At 40.0% G+C, this 21,928-nt stretch overlaps 1 protein-coding gene across 3 annotated transcripts in view; it reads left to right on the forward strand.

Annotated features, from left to right (window-relative positions):
• The window catches only part of ago3b (argonaute RISC catalytic component 3b), a 24,611-nt gene extending 4,639 nt beyond the window's left edge, over positions 1 to 19,972 (forward strand). For 2 of the 3 annotated variants that reach the window (XM_005739749.2, XM_005739748.1), the window contains exons 3-20: positions 1,783 to 1,954; positions 2,114 to 2,234; positions 3,150 to 3,358; positions 5,335 to 5,471; positions 6,855 to 6,989; positions 7,155 to 7,242; positions 7,339 to 7,486; positions 8,845 to 8,964; positions 9,054 to 9,197; positions 11,189 to 11,322; positions 11,581 to 11,765; positions 11,960 to 12,119; positions 13,574 to 13,664; positions 14,336 to 14,530; positions 14,825 to 14,959; positions 15,564 to 15,665; positions 16,080 to 16,279; positions 16,657 to 19,972. In XM_005739749.2, coding sequence (XP_005739806.1) covers positions 1,783 to 1,954; positions 2,114 to 2,234; positions 3,150 to 3,358; positions 5,335 to 5,471; positions 6,855 to 6,989; positions 7,155 to 7,242; positions 7,339 to 7,486; positions 8,845 to 8,964; positions 9,054 to 9,197; positions 11,189 to 11,322; positions 11,581 to 11,765; positions 11,960 to 12,119; positions 13,574 to 13,664; positions 14,336 to 14,530; positions 14,825 to 14,959; positions 15,564 to 15,665; positions 16,080 to 16,279; positions 16,657 to 16,765 — 2,585 coding nt within the window. In that variant the 3' untranslated portion in view covers positions 16,766 to 19,972. The remainder of the gene's footprint in view (positions 1 to 1,782; positions 1,955 to 2,113; positions 2,235 to 3,149; positions 3,359 to 5,334; positions 5,472 to 6,854; positions 6,990 to 7,154; positions 7,243 to 7,338; positions 7,487 to 8,844; positions 8,965 to 9,053; positions 9,198 to 11,188; positions 11,323 to 11,580; positions 11,766 to 11,959; positions 12,120 to 13,573; positions 13,665 to 14,335; positions 14,531 to 14,824; positions 14,960 to 15,563; positions 15,666 to 16,079; positions 16,280 to 16,656) is intronic. The other variant, XM_013912589.1, reaches the window with a different exon arrangement.
• The last annotated feature ends 1,956 nt before the right edge of the window (positions 19,973 to 21,928 follow it).

The raw sequence follows: 21,928 nt of genomic DNA on the forward strand, positions 1-21,928 counted from the left end.
CCCCCCCTTGGTTTTTTTTTTTTTTTGGTTTTTTTGGTTATTTTTTTGTTTTTCATTTTTCACATCTAGTTTCGGTTAAGTGTAGTAATCCTTATCCTTGTGTTGAATAGACATATACCCAACTAGTGTTTTTATAAAAGCTTAAATAGAATACATGATTTTGACATTTTTGATCTTTTATTTTGCTATACTGATGGCTCTTAAATAGATAATGGGCACCCTTTTACCTGCCTGAGCTATCATATCTCTCAGGAAGAACCTTTTTTTTTTTTTCTTTTTCTTTTTTTTTCTCCTTCTTCATTGCAGCTCAGGGATAAATAAGGTAAATCCATGTTGGCCTGCTCTTCCCTCCTCCTGTCGGCACGGTTGTAGTTACCATGGAGAATTATGGCAGCATGGGTGCCGTCACCATGGGAATGGCACAAGGGAATAAAACAACCTGGGGTAACCATCATGCAGAAAGTGTATTGTTTTAGTCAATAATGCCTCCTTATCACACATTCAGATCCAGATGAGAGTTCAGAACCTGAAACAGTTTAACTTTTTCAACCCCCAGTTTCTCAGTTGCACTGATTTCATAGCCATAGTCCTCACTTCATCACTGTTGTAGAATTTCTTTTCTCTGATTCACACTTTCATTTCAGCAGCAACCAAGTGCTCAAAGTCTTGGTGCCTTTACAGCTTCAGCTGTGTATGTATGCGCAAACATTGTCTTGCGGATCCTCTGAGTCACTTTCGTGGAAATTGTGTGGTTGTGTGATGTCATTTTCATTTTCTTTTTTCTTTCAATGTGTATTTTCCAGTTTGGTATTTTATGAAAATTGATGTCAAATAAGCGTGGTGTGTCACTCGCCGCCTTCTCCTGTCTGGCAAAGGCCATGTCAGTCAGAAGAAATCTGTGACCGCCAAGCTGGTCTTTATTTTAAAATGTCACCCAACTCTGTAACCTTTCCTATGGCCATTATCAGATTGATGTGGGAATCGCAGTGTTCGTCTGTGTCTTTCAGTTTTGTCGGTTTAAAATGAGGCAATGCTTAACATCCCTGACCATCAGAACCGGCTTACACTGTCTGCACTTTTCCTCCTTATTAACCACTTCCTTCCTTCAGTTTGCCTTTCTCTCTGTAAGGGTGCTCTACACTCGGTGGTACTGTGGTGCAGTGGTTGGCACTGTTGCCTCATAGCAAGAAGGAAGGTTGTTTTGAACCTCCTGGTAGGTGGGGGCCTTTCCTCCCCCTCGGTGTACTCCAGCATCCTCCCACAGTCTAAAGACATGCACATCTGGGTAATCGGTGATTCCACACTAGCCGTAGGTGTGAATGCAACATAGATTATGTGCTTTCGTACAAAGAATAAGTGCTGTATGAATTTACCGTACACTGAATACATTTGTGTATAAGAGCAAAAATTGAGAAGTGAGATTAGATTTACAGTAAATACTAGTCGGTAAAAGCTAAAACTCTGCTGTTGTTCAACATGTCCATAAAACTGTTTCCATTCCTTTGAGCTTTTTCTGCTGAAAATATAATTAACAAAATAAACAAATATAGATAAATGTAGACTAAAGTAATCCTGCAGCTTGGGAGTGACTTGGGGGTTACTGCAAAGGAAGGGTGTGTCTCTTTTGGACAGACACCGCTGTCAAATTGAAATAGCATCTTGATGGTCTTATTTCAGTTGTCTTGTAATGATTCATTGTATTAACTGCCCAAGGTTGTGGCCTCTTGGCTACTTTAATTTTGGAATAAAACAATAATTATAATTTTATTGTCACTGCTTTAGGAGCCGTTGAAGCCCAAGCGCTGTTCACATTGCCACGGCGACCGGGCTATGGCACCCTTGGAAAATCCATCAAGCTTCTGGCCAACTGTTTTCAGGTGGAAATCCCCAAGATTGATGTCTACCTGTATGAGGTGGACATTAAGCCTGATAAATGCCCGCGGCGGGTCAATAGGTAAGGGAAAATCCCCAAACTTATTTGGTAATTTGGCTCATATGTCTGTGTAGATTTTTACAGAAGAACTAACAGGACATTATTTACTTTTCCTTTGCATTTTACACCTACACTTTTATGCATCCATTAATAGTGACGCTGCAGTGTGATCATTTGCAGGGAGGTAGTGGACTCCATGGTGCAGCATTTTAAGGTGACCATCTTTGGTGACCGGCTGCCAGTTTATGATGGGAAGAAGAGCCTCTACACTGTGAGCCCACTTCCTGTGGCCACTGGTGGGGTAAGAAACTAGATCCTCTGTGTGGTGTTGGTTTGTTTAGGTTGCACCTGTCAGCAGCTTCTTATCTATGATATTGATTTCTAGTGCCCGAGAGTTGAACTTGTCAGTACGCATTTGTATGTCTAAAACTCACTTGCTCAGGTGGTTCTTATTTTTGGTAACCAGAGTTTTAGTTCAGTTTTCACTTTTATTGATGTGAGCTTGAGTCTTTTATTTATTAATTAATGTAGGCATTATCAGAAGCAAAATGTAACAAATTGGAATTACAGAAATTGGAATGCAAATAAATTGTACTCCCAGCATCAAAGTAGGCAGTGTACACAAATGTGACCACTTTGATGAAAGGGTTAAATTTGAGCTAGTTTTAAATACACAAGTTTAGGTTTAGTTAACTCCAGCAACCTTTTACCCTGGACATGGGGTTATATCAAAGTATAAAGCTGTTTAACAGTTTAGAAATAAATTCCCCTCTTCATTGCTAATCTTGTTCACCTCCACTCAAGTCTTGGTCCCTCCCACCAAAGAGATGTGCAGAGAAAGCACGGAAAAGAAGTCAAATTGAAACTTGCTTGCATAAAGCGATGTCAGTTAAATATGACGCCTGACTCAGATGTTATCTGATTGGTTTTAGCCTGCTATTGGATTTAATGTTGTCGAATAAGCACATGTTCACTTTTATGCTTAGGCCCACTTTTGATGAAATTCATAAAGTGCTCCAATGTGACATGATTGTACAGATAAAGTTTTTATTCACACACACAAATTAAGGGCAAAAAGTTTGATCATCATAAATAAGTCATATTTTGTAGAGTCCTAGAAGTTTTTGTCTTTTAATTGAGAAATGAGAACTCAACACTTGGTACCACTGATTAAGTATAACCCCTGTATCATTTTTTTTTCTCTTTTCTTAAACAGGTTGATCTGGATGTCACCCTGCCAGGTGAAGGTGGGAAGGACCGACCTTTTAAAGTCTCAATTAAATTTGTGTCATTAGTCAGCTGGCACATGCTACATGAAGTCTTGACAGGACGCGGAGCACCAGGGCCACTGGACCTGGATAAACCTCTGAGCACTAACCCTGTTCATGCTGTGGATGTTGTCCTTCGGCATCTGCCGTCCATGAAGTGAGTTTCTTGTCTTGCACATGTGTGAAGGTTTGTTTTGCTGATAAACACCTTTCTAAACTGAACAACTAGAAAATTATATGAAACATTTGTTCGAATTATTTAATGTTATTTCAAAATAACTGGCATTGATGTCTACTGTTTAGCAAGTGTCTTCAATTGGAAACATTCAATTGGAAACTTCCTGGATATTAAGTTGAAGCCTTTGTCTGAATTGTTCTATTTAATTTCTGAAGGATGATCTGGTTTAAAAATCCAGCAGATTATCTCTAAACTATTCTGCAGTTTACATATATAAGGTTATAGCATCATAAATTGCTCAATCCATCATGCTGTCCTCGCCATCTTTGGTTAATTCCACCAAAGCACTTGAGCAAATGAAATGCTAAATTACATTCTGAATACAATAAGAATAAGTACACTTACCAAGCTCTTATGAAAACAAGTAGATTTACCTGCAACCTCACAGCTGAAACTGCTGCGAAGCTCAGCTGTGTACTCATGTCCTAACTATGTACTTTTTTCCCATTGACCTTGCTGATTGTAGGGCTGCACGATTTTGCATAAAATGAGAATCACGATTTTTTTTGGCTTAGAATTGAGATCACGATTCTCTCGATTCTCTTTTCCAGTATAAATATTTATTGCACTTATTAACTGCACATCAACTTCGTAACAGTTGAAACTGAACATAAAAACAATAAACATAAAAACAACAAATGTCTTACGTTTTGTTGTTGCCGCAAAATGTTGTACTGCTTGAAATTCCGTCTCCACCGTTGCTCGACACTGCGTGTATAGAGCAGGTAGTGCAACAATAGAAAAATAGTTGCGGGACGGCACTGTGTAGCGTTTGTCTAGGGTGTTGATCATTTTCCTAAATCCCTCGTTTTGCACAGTGTTGATGGGAGCCATATCTTTGGTCAGGTGATAAGTGATGGCCTCCGTAATTTCTTTGTGCCTGCGGGAGTTCGACGGGTATAGGGAAGCGCTGTATAAGGTTCCCGTTATTGATGTTTGGGTGGTTGACCAGGACGGATTTTCTCCTGTCACTTTCTCGTCATCCCTGCCGTGCTCTCCGTTGTTTTTCCCTGCTAATTTTAGCATCACACGGCACAGCTTCTGTACCACGTGGTATAAGGCTCCGCCCTTGTCATTTGTTGAGCAGGAAGAGTGAGCGCTTGTTTTCATGCAGATTACGTCCCGGATCAAAATGCGGTACAATCGTCGTCTTTTTTTTTTTTTTTTTTTTTTTAATCGTTGTCATTTGGAAATGAGATCGCACATAAGTATGAATCGAGATCGCGATCTTCTAACGATTAATCGTGCAGCCCTAGCTGATTGGCTCTTAGGGCTGTTCATTTGCCATCTTATTGCATAATTTAATCATAGATTTCGTTCATTTGTCCTATTTCTGTCAGAATGTCTTTGCTTCTTGTTTGCCATTACTCTGTTGCATTTTACATTTAAGTGATTAAAAACTGTAAAGGCTAAATAATGTAATCTGAATTAAACATGTGAGTAGTGTCTTTGTTAGTTAATTCTCAAGTCAGGAAATATGATCCAAAGATGCTCGCATCCTGGAGATATACAGCTCCCTTAATTTATTATGCAGCATTTCAACCACAACAGAGTTGCACATTTCATGTATTGCATTTCATCTACAATACCTCAGGTAGATGTATTTTTAGATTAGTAGATGACCCCACTGGGATTTGAATTTGACATGCAGAGATGGATTAAAAGCATCTTTTTATGTAATCTACCTTGGGATGTGTCATTTGGTGAATCCATTAACCAAAATAACTTTCAGTAACATGAACACAAACCCTCTGAGCCTCCTGTGGTTTGAGACATGAAACTCATGGCTTGTTTTGCTGTACCCAGTGAACTCCACAGGGAATGTCGCTTCCTATCACAGTAAGTGTAATTTCTGTTCCCTGCTTACCTCTGCGTGTCCTCTACATCGTCACCAGGTACACCCCTGTTGGAAGATCCTTCTTCTCCTCCCCAAAGGACTATGACCATCCACTAGGTGGAGGAAGAGAAGTTTGGTTCGGCTTCCATCAGTCAGTACGGCCAGCCATGTGGAAGATGATGCTAAATATTGATGGTAAGGATGGTGAAAGCAGGAACATTTAAAAGGAATGCATGTAGTGAATACGCATGACATGATTGTTACTGTGTGTGCACTAAACTTAACTACTACTAGTTAATCTGTACAAAAGTAAAGGTCTTAAAATTTTTACAAGTTTTACCATTTTTCTCTTTTCTGAGTTTTTTCAGCTGTCTTCTTTTAGTCACACAGACTTGGAGACAGATTAGCAGGTTGGGGAATGGCTGCCAACCAGTTACTCAAAGAAAATATGATTCCTGATTGGTTGTGAGTGGGCGCTAAATGGTGCAGGCAGTCATTAGATGAAACTAGTTGCTTTATGATTACTTTGGTCACCAGCAGATTGCTGCGGTTGCCCATAGTTTGCGTGGAGGATGCAATTTATGGACCAACGCGTTTGGAAGTTTCACTGCAGTGCAGTAGTGGAACCTCATAATGTGACAGAGGCTAAGAATGTTTGCCTTCAGAGTAAAAGTTGCATCTTATTGCTGAATTATTTCAAAAGGTATGTCTATTGCTTTGATGACAAATGTTCTGTTTTCAGTTTCCGTCACACTTTCAGGAATTTATCACAGTGTGGGTAGTTCGTGAGTGTTGGCAAGCAAATTGGTGTCTTCATGCATTCGGTGGGCGACCAGAGCAATCTGCTAGCAACCAAAGCCATCACAAGAAGGTTTTTGCTGCTGTACTCTCTCTGCAAATGATTTCGGAGACTGCCAGCAACCACTCGCCAGTCAGGGAATTAATTCTGCCTTCCCCTTAGTCACCTATCCATAACCAGTCAGTGATCCCTGCCACGTTGAAAGGCCACACTGACTGGTCTCTAGACCTGTTTGACTTATAAGCAGGTTTCCTGTAAACTTCAGTTTGATTTTAATTCTTCTAGTTGAATTCTTCATGTTAATTGGTAAGCTTTGGATGTTTTGTGTTACATTTCATTACATTTGGAAAGGTCTTCTGAGTGTATGCACATTAACTTACGTATTATAATTCTTTTTTTGGCACGATAGTAAAAGCACAAAACTAACTTTTAATGTCATTAGGAAATTTTGGGAAAAGCAGACATTTCAGTATTTGTTACTGTTTTGTCACAACAAAATCCAGAATGTGCTACAGCTCTTGGTGTCCAGCTGTTTAATGACTTATAATCAAATTCAGATTTCCCTTTTTGTCTTAATCAAAGCCTCTAAACCAATTCGGCATGTCTTGGCTGTCTACATAAGGCTTCACCATTCTTATATTGATCTCATTTGTTGTTGTGGCACTGGTCAAAGTTGCAACAATTAGATTTTCCCAAAAGTAACTTTTGGTTATGTGACTGAAAATGAATCTTTCTGGCCTACCATTTTGACTGTCCTAACTCATCTTGTGTTTTTTCAGTGTCAGCCACAGCTTTCTACAAAGCCCAGCCAGTCATTCAGTTCATGTGTGAGGTTCTGGACATTCACAACATTGACGAGCAGCCACGCCCTCTCACAGACTCCCACAGGGTCAAGTTCACCAAAGAGATCAAAGGTACATCACAGAGGAGTGACAGCCTCTGCTTGTTTTTTATCACAGTGTCACAGTAATAACATTTTGTTTATTGCTGCAGATAATTTAAGATCGTGTATGTAATTGAGGTATCAGTTGTTCCACTGTTGGGGGGGAGCTAACTGCTTATCATTTAAATCTTCACAGGTCTTAAAGTGGAAGTGACACACTGTGGAACCATGCGTAGGAAGTACAGAGTCTGCAATGTAACACGGCGCCCTGCCAGCCTCCAGACGTACGTTTCCATATTGCTCCCCCAGTAGATGTTAACTCGCACTCAAAGCTGTTGCTGGCTTACAATAACACATTCTTGTTACTTTCAAATCCTCAGATTTCCATTGCAGCTTGAGAACGGTCAAACAGTTGAGCGCACAGTGGCTCAGTACTTCAGAGAGAAGTACAATCTGCAGCTGAAATATCCCCACCTGCCTTGTCTGCAGGTGGGACAGGAACAGAAACACACCTACTTGCCTCTAGAGGTAAGAACTAATGTTGATCGTAGGAGTTTGCCCTAAAACCCTAAAAGAACAGTCTCTGGATTTTAAATCATTAGAGGTTACTTGCTACTGGGATTGAGAACAATGTGCATTTCTCGCTCTACAAAAGACAGTCGACACACGTTGATTCCTGAGGTCTAAATGAATTTTGTGACATGAATTCTTGGGACTGCGAGGTTTAAACCTGGCAGGGCCCTTCTATGGAGTTTCCATGAAGTTGGCATCTAAGAATGTTAGGTTAATGCTGCCTATGTTGGATGACGACACCCTATGAACACAGATTGTTAATCTCAAGTTTCACTTCCTGGTTAAATAAAGGTTTTAGAAAATGAGCTTTTTTTTCGCATCTAGGGTCATAGGGTCGACTGTTTGGCCAGTAAGCTCACAATGGTGGTGTTGGATTCATAACAAGAAACGCACTACATTAGTGGGGGTTTTTTGTTTTGTTTTTGTTTGTTTTTAAATGGCACTGACACATTATTTTTAACACTCAGAGCAGCGCACTACCAGTGAAACACTGCCATGTCCTCATCTGGCCTACTTGTTTTTGATTTATTGAACCTGGACTCAGTTTGCATGTTACTACTCAATAGGTAGGTCATATTAAAAAAAATTAACCTACCTCATCTTGGGTAGCCTACCTTCATGTTTAACGTTTCAAGCCTTTAGTATTATAATACCAGAATCCTTGAATAAGTTTGGTCTATGACACTATGTGGCTCAAGCCACAGCTTCACCAAGCTCCACTGTCTCCTTTGAGAGGGATGGATGGTGTTAAGCAGCATTGGGCCTTCTCTTTTGTGTAAACTACCCTGGTTTGAGAACGGTTTCTTGATGATTAAGATCATACAGGAAAACTCAAAACTTGTAATAAGTCAGGACACTATCATTTTAACTGAAAGAATTTCCCAAATACAGGATTAATTAGGAGGGGTTTTTTTTTGGTTTTTTTTTTTTTTTTTTTTTTTTTTTTTGTTTGTTTTTTTTGGGGGAGGGGGTTGTGTGGTTTTATTTTTTTTATTTTTTTTTTATTTTTATTTTTTATTTTTGTTCTTACCATTATATCCATCTTGTGATGCTGTTTGTTTTCTCTTCAACTAATGGAAGTTTAGAAACAGGTTCTTTTGAGTAGGTAGTTGGCTTGTTAAATACATGAAAATGTAAAATATAGCTTTACAAGTTGATTAAAATTTCACAGAGAAGATATAAATGTGAGATATGTAACTCCACTGCAGTCGGTCTACTGTAGTTTCCATTTTGTCAGTGACTCGTTTGGGTTCAATACCTTCCTGAGAAATGCAGCTGATTAACCGCTTCCACACTTTTGTTTTTACTTTCAGGTGTGCAACATTGTAGCAGGACAGCGCTGTATTAAAAAGCTAACAGACAACCAAACATCAACCATGATCAAAGCCACAGCCCGCTCTGCACCAGACAGACAAGAGGAGATTAGCAGGCTGGTGAGTGGCCTGTAGGCCAAAAGTAATGCAGCATGGGAGATTTAGTTTTTTGGTGTCTTTGAATAAATAGACTTTTGTCCCCTTCTTAGGTGCGGAGTGCAAACTATGACGCCGACCCGTTTGTCCAGGAGTTTCAGTTCCGTGTGCGAGATGAGATGGCTCAGGTGACGGGTCGAGTCCTGCCAGCCCCCATGCTGCAGTATGGTGGCAGGGTGAGCTCTGAACCCTTTATGGTACCTTCCCCTTTAAATCACGCTTCATACGCATGTGTGTGTCCTTCTACATGTCTCTGTGTGTGTTGCAGACAACAGGATTTCCTCCACTTAGCCACAGGAAGAGTTTTTGGGGGTTTTTTGGGTTTGTTTGTTTTTTTTCTTCAGTTTTATTGATACAGCGTCAAACCATAACAGTCGCCTCAAGGTGATTTATATTATTAAAAAACTCCAACAATTAAATGAGCCCCTATGAGCAAGAGCTTTAGTGACAGTAGGAATGAAAAACTCAAATTTAACAGGAACAAAACTTCAGAGGAACCAGGCTTAGGGAGGGGCGACTTGCTGATTCGACCGGTTTGGGGTGAGGGGAGGAAGATGGGACAAAAGACATCCTGTGGAAGAGAGCCAGAGATTAATAAGAACCAATGATTAAATGCAGAGAGGTGTATTAACACATTGTGAGTTGGGAAAAGGATGACTGAATAAGAAATACTCAATGGACCATGGGAATCCCCCAGCAGCCTACACCTATTGCAGCATAACTGAGGATTCAGGGTCACCTGATCCAGCCCTAACTATATGTTTTATCAAAAAAAAGTTAAATCTAATCTTAAAAGTAGAGTGTGTCTGTCTCCTGAATCCAAACTGGACGCTGCTTTCGTAGAAGAGGGGCCTGAAATCTGAGGGGGAGAAACAACCTACACAACCAAAACAGTATGGTCTTATGGCGTGTTTGCAACAAACTAGAAGCACAGTTTTCCTTCAGCGCAGTTGCAGAAAGTATGTGTAATGAGGCAAGAGATGAGGTGCACATTTTTCAGCCAAAAAAAGTCCTTGCCGTTGCTTTGAGAAAACCAAGTGGCATCCTGGGATCGTCCTGATTCCACTGACAATCACAAATGGGGTACAATCTTTGTGGCACCTGTTAGCCTCTGCTTCACCTGGTTTCCTTTTGCTGCACTTGGGATCAGCTGTTTGAACCCTATCTATGCAGAGTCCAACACAGAAGCAGCAAAACCAGAAATGAAGCAAAATTGCCCCCTTTAGCACACCTTTGTGCTACTTTCAAGTTAAATAAACCTAAATTGAGGATGAAGAAAGGAGCTGACTGACAGAAAGCGTTCCCCAACATGTATTTCAGCCATGCGATTTCATATATGTGAAGGTGTTGGTGATTGTTTTTTGCAAATTGTGTATATTTTTTCATGTTAAAAAGATTTGTTCTTATGATTAAAAATGTGCAGTTATGCAACTCTCAAAGGTCAGTGTGCTGCATAGTCAGAATTATTACATGAAAAACATTTATAAAGCAGGTGAATTTCACTTCAGAACGGCTATGCCGTACCACATCATCCACAATAATACAACTCTAAATGTTTACATGATGTTAAAAAAAAAAAGAAGTTATCATCCATCCTTAACAAAGCATAATACTTTCCAAAATATCCATGAAATCTGTGGCTCTTGACACCAAAATTGTGTGAAAAGGAGGAGATGCTAGCAGGTGGAGATGTGCAACACAAAAGTAAATGAATTTAATTTACTAATTTCATTAAGTAAATGAATTAGCTAGTTTTCCTGTGGAGAAAACCCTGGGAGGAGAAATCATCTTTAATTTGCTTCCACTGTTCGACTACAAACTAATTCAGCTAACATTTTCTCATCTTTCTGAACATGTTTGTGATTTCTGTTTAATTACACCTTAACTCATGAATGCTGTTTAGGGAGATCATCTACACAGATAATGTTGATTTATTTTTAGTGGCTCTGTTTTGCATGTCAATCATAAAATTTTTTTCCCTTTGCATGTGCATGACGAAAGAAAGAATAAAAGCAGCAAAAATATTACTAAATAATGAGCCAATCAGTCACTCAGCCGATTAAGAAAACCAGCTGAGCTCCCACTAGCTGCTTACGTTTTATGAATCCATACATTGTCATTGTCCATGTATTATATTTGTTTGTGTGACTGCCAGCCCCAGCGGATCAACCCTACACTGTCATTGCAGAACCGCACAGTGGCCACACCCAGTCACGGGGTTTGGGACATGAGAGGGAAGCAGTTTCACACTGGAGTGGAGATCAAGATGTGGGCCATCGCCTGCTTTGCCACCCAGAGGCAGTGCAGAGAAGAGATCCTCAAGTGAGCTTGGTTTGGTTATTTATTTACAAAGTGGTTAAACTGTGAAACAGCACTTAGTGGATATACATATGTTAGACTTGCTTTAGAAGTGTGTTAATTTAGTAACAATTTGTTGTAGTTTCAAAAAGTAAACTGAAACAAAGTTTCATTGGTTATTTAAGGTATTTGATTTGTTCTATGGAGGTATAAGTTAAGTACGGATTGTTAATCTTCAGAACCATACTGCTCATTAAACTTTAATTCCCCTTCTTCTTTCAGGAGCTTCACTGACCAGCTGCGGAAAATCTCAAAGGATGCTGGGATGCCTATCCAAGGCCAGCCCTGTTTCTGTAAATATGCCCAGGGAGCTGACAGCGTGGAGCCCATGTTTAGACACCTGAAGAACACCTACGCTGGACTGCAGCTCATCATCGTGATCCTACCTGGCAAAACACCAGTCTATGGTACAAAGATCTTTTAATTTCTAAACCAAGTGTTGTTTAACAATAATATCTTTGTGTTCTAAAAAAAAAAAAAAAAGAGAGATTTTGAAGTTAAACTCTATCGAAGCAGAAAATGGCTTTATATGTCTGACATATGATTATCAAGCATGCCTGCATAGAGTAAAAGGATGACTAATATTTCTGATTACCCACAGCTGAGGTGAAGCGGGTGGGTGACACCCTCCTCGGCATGGCCACCCAATGCGTCCAGGTGAAGAACGTAGTAAAAACGTCCCCTCAGACCCTCTCTAACCTCTGCCTCAAGATCAATGTCAAACTGGGAGGCATCAACAACATTCTGGTTCCACATCAGCGGTAAGCTCACAAAACTTCAAACTGAAATTAACAGACTTTGATGGTTTTTTGTTTGGTTTTTTTTTAAACAGATTCTCACTGAAGTGCTTATATGCAGTGTTGGGGAGTAACGGAATACATGTACCACCGTTACGTATTTAAAATACAAAATATGAGTAACTGTATTGCGTTTCAGGTACCGTTTAAAAAGGTGGTATTTAGAATACAGTTACTTTGTTGAAATAAATGGATTACACGGCGGTACTTTCCTGTTTCATGTTGTGGCGGTCAGGACCATTTCGGTTTTGTTTGACAGTAGTTCCAGGCGGCAGCGTTGCGGTTGCCATCGTTACAGGGTGACGCTCTCGCTCTGTGTGTTTCCTGGGTGAGAGAGCGCGTTTTTGTTGTTGTTGTTGTGCTAAGCTAATAGGCAGAATGCTACAGGTATAGCTCTAAAGCAGGGGTGCCCAATCCCAGATCTACTATCCTGCAGCTTTTAGATGCATCCCTACTCTAACACAGCTGAATCAAATGGTGTGATTACCTCTTCAGCATGCCATCAGGTTTGGCAAAGGCCTGATAACAAGCCATTCAGGTGTGTCAGAAGAAGGATGCGTCTAAAAGCTGCAGGACGGTAGCTCTCGAGGATTGGGATTGGGCACCCCTGCTCTAAAGAATGTAGCCTCATGGGCAGTGTAGTCCGTGCTGCAGGGAGAATGGACTGCCATACTCGTTATGTGTCTGTGAGCGTGAGGTGGGAGAAAAAGGAGAGTCAAAAAGTAGAGTTGTCATCGAGCAAAAACGGGAGCTGGAAGCATGTAAATGTAGTAATAATAACCACTGCAGCCAAGAAGAGTGCCTGACGAGCCCAGTTGTAAGTAAGCTATTAAGACTCGACTGTACGCTGTGTTCGTGTTTTCCTCCGAAACAATAAGTTCTGTTGCAGCAGCCTTTCAAGGTCTCTCTCTCTCTCTCGCTCTCGCTCTCGCTCTCGCTCTCGCAAGAAAAGTTGACCCACACAACAAAGTAAAGCTATTTTTCGGCTACGAGCCCGACACGAACCGACCTATTAGCCAGAGGTCCCTTTACCTCCAGTAATAGTAATAAATCACACAGCAATAGTTCACGTAGTTGTAAAAATGCATGATAATATATTAAGCAATCCAAAGTATTCAGAATGCGTTACTCTCATTGAGTAACGTAACGAAATACGTTACAGAATACATTTTGGGGCATGTATTCTGTAATGGAATACATTTTAAAAGTAACCTTCCCAACACTGCTTATGACATTATGAGCTAGAAAAAGCTGTGAAATAAATGATTTACAATGTTTATTTGTTTCAAAGTTTAAAACTATGAAAACAGTTGGCGCTTTTTCTCCTTGAGGTTTGTTTGCCAAAAATCGTTTGATCTGTGTCATTTCATGACACATTGGTTGGTAGATAAATTTTTTTTCTTTTCTCTTACTTCCAGACCCACTGTGTTTCAGCAACCTATCATCTTCCTTGGGGCTGATGTCACTCATCCTCCTGCAGGAGATGGAAAGAAGCCATCTATTGCAGCGGTGAGTCGTCTCGTCAGGAAACATCTTTTTCCTGTTCTGGTTTCTTTCGTTTAAGAAACACTTATAAATTGCAACATATTCCCTCCTTAGCTGAACTGGAGAAAATTATTCATGTATTGGTGTCATCGTGCTTGGATTACTGTAATGCCCTGATTACCGGCTTGGATAAATCTTTTATACCTCCAGGCTGTACAAAAGGCTGCAGCCAAGATATTAACTCACTCTAAGCAAGCTCACATTATTCCTATTTTTTATTTTTAATATTGACTCTCAGTAGATCTTTGGATTTATTTTAAAATTCCTGTACTTGAATACAGAGCACTAAAGAGCATTTCACAGGCTCAGAGTGTTAGTTCCTCTTACAAGATTTAAGATTTGTGAGGTCAAGCTGCGACTACAGTCAGCTGACTGTGGGGACCTTTTTAAAAAGCAATTAATCGTTGATGTTGATGATAGTGGTTTGAGTACTTGTTCTCGGGCTCATGTTTGCAGTGATGAGTCACAAAACAGGCCGAAATGTATCGGATAAATAGAAATGTTGTTGAAGATTATTTGCACTGTTGATACTATTTAATTGGCTAGGTTAAAGTATTACTTTTGAATTTTTAACAGAAAATGATGGCAGGGTTTTGTTTTTTGTATGTTTTTTGCAATTGTCTACACTCCTATAGGTGGTAGGCAGTATGGATGCCCACCCCTGCAGGTACTGTGCTACAGTGCGGGTCCAGAGGCCTAGACAGGAGGTCATCCAGGATTTGGCCTCTATGGTGAGAGAGCTCTTAATCCAGTTCTACAAGTCGACCCGCTACAAGCCAACAAGGATCATTTTCTACAGGGATGGAGTGTCAGAGGGCCAGTTCAGACAGGTACTTTAAAAAAATATATATTGTTCAAGGCTTATTGTTAGTTTTCCTTTGGGTGGAAACTCTTTCAGGCACCACATAAACACCAATTTAACTTGTACACGAAGTTGTTTATTATTTGGTAAATAACACCAAAGAAATGCTGTTTATTTGTTATGCCATGAATGTGTAACTAAAATTAGTAACCGGTAATGTGCACATCAGATACGAAGAATAAGTAATTTTTCCCCACTTATATTGTAATAAGATTTTCTAAAATCTACTTTTTGAATGTGTACTGTATTATTTTGTGTTTAGGTGCTGTACTATGAGCTGCTGGCAATCAGGGAGGCATGCATCAGTCTCGAGAAGGAATACCAGCCCGGGATAACCTACATCGTCGTGCAGAAACGCCATCACACACGCCTGTTCTGCGCAGATCGCACTGAGCGGGTGAGAAATAAACTACCACTTCTCCCAATTGTCCCATTCCTCTGAGGAGTTAATTAGTTAGTCATATTAGAAACGTACTGTTTTTGTATAATGTGGTTAAAATCTGGAAACAATGGCCTGTAATGGTTAATGGAAAGCTGGATGGAAAAACAACCTGTAACTTTAAGTTAAGGTACAGTGTGTAACCAGCTGATGATGTTTAGTCAAATCACTGTAAGGTGTCTGGAGACAGGAGGGTTGCATGTTTAATCTGCTGGCAATAAGTTATTGTGATAATACTGGAAAGAAATAGGAATGTTTATGGACGTTTTTGGTTATTAGAGCCCTGACTTCAGTTCAGGAGATCAGGCTTGAGGTGGAGGTGTGAGGGGGGAGGAGGAGGAGTGCATAATCAGAGAGAGAGAGATGATGATGATGATGATGATGAAATTATAAATGTACAAATTGATCATATGTACTCTTGAAATAGATTTGGGATCTTTAAAAGATAAGATTAAAAGATGTAATTGGACACCAGTCAATGCATATTTGAAAAAGACTTGCTTTTGTAATAAACTCAAATTATTTTCAACCAGTATATTGTTACGTTGTTTCTTCTTATAAGGTGGGACGAAGTGGAAACATTCCTGCTGGCACCACAGTGGACACAGACATCACCCACCCATACGAGTTTGACTTTTACCTCTGCAGTCACGCTGGAATCCAGGTAAGATTTTAAGGACAGATGCAAACTTTCAGGTGACTTTGCCTTAAAGTGAAGCTGAAACAATCTTAGAGCACGTCTCTCATTTGTGAAAAAAATAAATTATTTGGCTTGTGACGTGTTGATCAATCATTACTTGTTAATTACCAGAATTAATTTCCCTTTCTGCCACCTGTCAGTTAAACCTGGAATCTGCCTCTTTCACTCATGTTCATGTTTGAAGCATTTCCCTAAGAACTACACCTCTCACTCTACTGCGTAACTGACACCTCAGCAGCTGTTGGAGAAGGGAACCCTGTTACTGTCAAACACACAGGCCTACCAGCTTCACCTAATTTTAGCCGCTCATTGTTTGCTGCCTCTCGCTGGAGCTGCTTTCTCTCCTGGGTGCGATTAACTCCGCTTTCCTCCCTCCAGGGTACCAGTCGTCCTTCTCACTACCACGTACTATGGGATGACAACTGTTTCACCGCTGACGATTTCCAGCTCCTCACTTACCAGTTGTGCCACACCTACGTCCGCTGCACACGCTCCGTGTCCATCCCAGCACCTGCCTACTATGCTCACCTTGTAGCCTTCCGCGCTCGCTACCACCTGGTTGACAAAGAGCATGACAGGTGGGGCCCGAATATTTTAATGTTTTTGTGTTTTTCATGAAACCCCAGAGGACTCGAACTTCTAATGACTAATATTGCCTGTACCCTTCGAAAACAACAGTTTCATATGATCACCTTTTTGTTTCAGTCAATCCAAATTAGCATTAATATTTTGCTGTTATCTCTGTAGTAGTTTTTGTAGCTTGATGTAGGCCAATAGTATGACTTTTAATACAACTACAGCATATGTCGTCCAATATGGTGGTTAAACCGCATCAGTGAGGGTTAAATAATCATAGTACCATAGGTTTTCTGGGGGCTAACCATTTCAGGTATCTCTGTATACCTTTGTTATCCTTGTACCTATTTTTTTTTAATAACTTTTTTTTTTGTCATAGTGCGGAGGGCAGCCATGTCTCAGGGCAGAGTAACGGCAGGGACCCCCAGGCTCTGGCCAAGGCTGTTCAGATCCACCACGACACACTGAGGACCATGTACTTCGCCTAAACACCCCTCCACTTCACTCCACCTCCCAGTTACTCAGCCAGTCTTAGTGCCCAACTTCCTCCTGATCCGGAGTGACTCTGTGCTGGCGCAGCTTTGCTGAAGCCAAACAACGACGACGGCTGTGTAGGAATGTCCTAGAGGAGTCCAGCCATGTTATGTAATCTGAAACCAGCCAAGGTGCTCCGGACCTCCATCTCATTCTCCCCGTGAGCCGTGTCCTCGCCTTCTGCATTTTACAGACACTCAGTTTTATTTTTATGGGATTATTTGGGGTTTTAAAGGATGGTGGAGCAGCCAGTAATCAAAAAAATATATTATTTTTGGTGCATTGGTGGTAGAATCACAGAGGACCTGACCTGCTTTGTAACCTCATGTTGAGCCTAATGTTCATGTTTGTTCTTTGGCTTTCTAGAGCCTGTCTGTGTTGTTTCTCTGAGCAAATGTGTGATCGACGTGGCAGCATGTTAGCTTTGGCACCTTTTGTAAATGGGCGGGCTGCCTTAGTGGTTTCTCTTCTGTCTCCCTTTAAGCCAGTTCTGTGTGGTTCCTCAGTCTGTCAGCCAGACAGTAAGCAGCATAACTTTGCACTCTACCAACACAGACACTGAATGAAATCTTCATTTTTCTAAGCAGAGCCACGTACAGCCGTTTTGAGGCATTGTCGTTTGTCGCCTTATTGTGAGGCGAGGTGCATAAACAGAACTATATAAGATTCAAAGTCATTGCCATGAAATGGACTTTGTTCTTGTTTGTCTGACTATTTATGATTTTTCTTTTTCCTTTTTAACTTAAATTAAGAATAATTTACAGCAATAGTGTGTAGATGACCACAAACCTTTGGACTTTTCCCAGTTTTTACTTTTAAAGAGGGGAAAAAAAACTGACCGATTCAGTTGTGAAGAACTCCTTCAGTGCAATAACGTGTTAAAATGGAGAGCGCAGGTGTGTTTTCATGAGTATTTGTGTTGTTCTTAATGAGATCTGGGAAGTGACAATGAAGATGGAATCAGGAATGTGCAGTATTTGACATTCTGGTGACCGTGTAGGACTGATGCCTCAGACGTGAGGCTCGGTCGTGATGAGGTCTGATTGTGTTTGAGGAGGTTTGTGTTGTTAAAGTGCCTGATATGTTTAGAAATTGAACAATTGGTGGGATGGAAGGTCTTTTTGAAACTGTTTGGGTGCCTCAAAACAGTCGATTTGTTAACAACACACACAGCACACTGGATTGTAGATGATCCTACCGCCAGCCACGTGTGATTGCTAATGTTTGCTGCGTTTTTTGTTTTTCTAAATCACAGATCTGAATATGAAAAATGTTTGAGGTCCTACAGACTCATCATGTTAACCAGAAAAAAATGTTTTCATGATTTTTACAGCTAATCTTTTTTTTTTTTCTTTTTTTTCGGCACATAGATGATTTGAACAGTAATTATACTTGACCGCTCTCCTTGGTCATGATGTTTTCTAAATGGTGCTTTTGGTCTCCTGGTTCCAGACCTCTAAATGCATTTCATTTGGTTTATTTACTAAAGAAAACCTTTACATCGGCTAAAAACATCAAAAATACACTCACTGTTCACCAACCTGGTTTTCCCGATGATGAAATGATCAAACTCAAGGCAGTAGCTTTGATTCTTATTTATTTTTCCCTTTTTTTGGTAAATGTATTTAACAATCTCAAACGAGATTATAAATTTTGTGTTTGAGAAGGATTCGCTGTCCCAGCCTTTGAAATTCAGCTTTTTATTGCTGGTTTCTGTCTCATTTGTTTTCACAAACAAATTTGGATTAGTGCAGCTACAAAGGCCTTATTTTCAGTCATTTGCATGTTTAAAAAAATAAATCAGAAGTCTGTAAACTCTGAGGGCGATGCATCAAATTTCTTTTGTTGGCCCCCAAGAGTCTAAAATCCAAATATGTGTGGTTCATTATCATGTATGATGAAGAACGGTAACGTGTTTTCCTTGAAATATAATGAAATTAAATAAAAATGCACAATGCATCAGCTGCTATTGGCCCTGCTGACTGATCTCAGCAGCTATAATCACTGATGCAGGGCCAGTATTTATCTGGTGCATCCCATCTATTTTGAGCTAGCCAGACATGAAAAATTTATGGAAAGAGCTTTATTTAAAAGAAGAAGAAATAATGACAACAAAAACCAGTATCTGACAAGTTGATATAAATTGGTCCCCAAAATCGACTAATCGTTGCAGTTTGAGTGCCAAGATGACACTTTTCTCAAAAGCAGAGTTATCTTTACGTGTTTGTTGTTTTTCTTCCCCCTGGAGGGTTTTTCCTCTATTTGGAATTGCAGGTGGTGATGTTGACATCTTTATTTGTTTATTTTTCAACTTTTAGTCCGTCATTGACGTCTCTGCACTGCTGTTATTGTTGGACACCCAGCCCCACGCAGGCTGTTGCTCATCTCAAACCTTCAGTTTACTTTAACACACATGAAGCCTTCAGGTTTCATCCCTTGGACCAAACCCATGTGCCTGGTCGGGGTGAGTGCTGACGCTCTCCTTGCCACGTGTCACCAGAATCAGCTGCTATAAGAGGAGTTTTATTTAATATTTCAGCAGATAAACATAAATACTGTATATTTATACACAAAAAGCAAAAAGGATATTTTACTGCACTTAACAGAAATTCACGGGGGAGAGAAGTGCTCGTTAGGTTTCTTTGTTTGGCCGAGGCTGTTTCTTAATGTCAGACATTACCAGCATTTCTTTTAGTTGTTTTTGTTTTGGGGGGGTTGTTTGCTTTTTACTTGAACAATAGCAAAAGTAATGGCGGGCATATTTAACGTTGTTTGCTGGTGCTCTGGTCGTCTCTGTAAGTTGACCTTTAGACAGCCTTATTACAGGAACCCCCTTCTCCACTAGTGATGCCACAGGACTTCAGATGCCTTTTTTTTCCCCTTTTAAAGAAAAAAAACATATTTATATTTACATTTAATAATGAAATGCATGTATTGCTTATTTTTCTAACAAAGTCCTATTTGAAGCAGAAGCCTAATAACTAATAACGTAGAGGTCTGCGATAACTTTCCAAATTTAGGTTTATGTATGTGATCGAGGTTTGTGTTGTCATAGAGCGATCAGATGAATCCTCAGCCCTCCGCACACTGTTTGTGTTATCATCTCAAAAGCTCATCTGAGAAGCTTTAGGACATTGTTTGATTTTTATTCATATACTAAACCTTTTCTTTTGCATATTAATGAGAGGAGGCTTTATTTTTGGGGGGTTGTTTTCCTGTCCGTTACAGACTGTGCCTTTTTCTGATGGTGCTGGAAAAAAAATGTTCAAAGTGTGCTGAGCCCAGAGTCTACATTAATACGTATATATTAATACCTGGAAATACTGTAATGTGTGTGGATACCTCTGACATGTATGCCAAGAACACAAAAATATGCAGAATTTATCCGTTTTGAGCTGACAGGACCAAAAGGCCTGCAGGGATTGGTTTATTGGACGGGCACTCAAGCACAACCTAAAACCAAACATTTTTCAGTAATACAAATCATAACTTGGGCGAGTGGGTTGGGTAAGAAGCACTCATGACTCGTAGGTAACGAATATCTCAGTGTAGACATGATGTAGCATATTTATTTATTTCTGTGAGGCGTACTGCATGTTGTCCTTGGTTGGCGTTTTGTGTGTTCGTTCTTAAATGGACAGCAATAATGAAGCAGCTGTAAAATTTCTGTGCAATCGGTTTGGCCGGCCTTCCTTTTTCTCCGTGTTTGCGTGTCTCTGTCTGAAAACTTCATTTTGTTTTCGAATGTGAAGTTCAGACGTTTACAGACTTGGACAAAGAGCTTTTGTTTCTCCACGAGTGCCCGTCTCCCATGTTAAGGGATTCCCCACAAAATGAATGAATCTGTCTCTGAAGGTTGGCTGCATATCATTCTTGAAGGAAAAAAAAATTTGAGTTTGAAAATGTTTTTTTTTTTTTCTTAATTTATGATATTAATAAGTACAACTGTATGTTAAAGAACTTTTAAAGTTTGTCTTAACACTCACCTGATCCTGGTCCTAAGTTGAGCCTTTTTTCTTTCTTTTTTTTTTTTTTTTTTTTTTTTTTTTAATTTGTCATATTTAATTTTTGGAATAAATACTCTATGTATAAAAGTCGTGTTGCTGTCGTGATTTGAAGAAAGTGTCAGATCCAGTCTTTGTTTCCAAACATCACACTGAGGCTTTTTGCAAAATCTGAGACGCATGAGTCTAAGGAGAGCTACTTCTGTCCTCCTTAGCTTTAAGCTGAGGCTGATTCTCCAATAATGGCTTTACTTCCACCACCTGACTGCTAGACTAAAAACTGAAGGGAGCCCTCGGTCATCAGTGAAACACAAAGTGCTGTTGCATCCAAATATGGATGGACTTGCCCTTTCTTTGTAAATCAAGGTGTTGCTCTTTGCAGAAACATTGCAAATACTATGTTATTATTGTGATGTCGAAAAATGCTGCTGTAAAATAAATCCCATTAGCTGCAGTCCTAGCTAAACTAATAAACTAGCTGAGCTCTTGGTATGCACTAGTATCTTACTACGCAAGTAATTAAGTAGTAATAAAAGCAATCCAGAGCAAATGTTTTCAAAATGTATTTCCAGTTTTCTTTTAAACACGTTAGTATTTTTACAGTGCATTATTCGTGTTTGAGGTATTTCTACATCCATGCAAAAGCCATGTAAGTAGTACTCAAACACACCTGCTTCCAGCATTCAGCCTCACGGCTCGAAATAAACTGTTTGTGCACACTGAGTGCAGTGTATACTTGGATACGATAAAGGGCTATGAGCTGTGTGCATCTCTGCACCTGCGCACGAGTGCGGTGTTCATTATTATTGACAGGAAATAGCCTGAAGTCGGTTATCAGTTACTGTCTGAAGTCTCTGCAGAGCACAAATACACACACTTTATAACTGTGTCACTACATCCATGTTTAATCTGTGTCTACACTTCCGGACCGTCTGTGCTCATAACTTCATATTAGCTCAGCAATGTACAGTCTCTCCGCTTCCTGCCTATATGGTCTAACGTGGGTTTTTTAATTGCTTTATCTCTATAAAACACTTATCTTTAATTAAACAGTGTCCTTGTTGAACTCCGAGTGACATGAGTACAGCACAGTGTATACAGCAGGTGCTCTGA

This window comes from Pundamilia nyererei, unplaced genomic scaffold (genome assembly GCF_000239375.1).
Source record: "Pundamilia nyererei isolate P.nyererei 1_Seehausen unplaced genomic scaffold, PunNye1.0 scaffold00093, whole genome shotgun sequence".
In the NCBI taxonomy this organism is placed as follows: Eukaryota; Metazoa; Chordata; class Actinopteri; order Cichliformes; family Cichlidae; genus Pundamilia; species Pundamilia nyererei.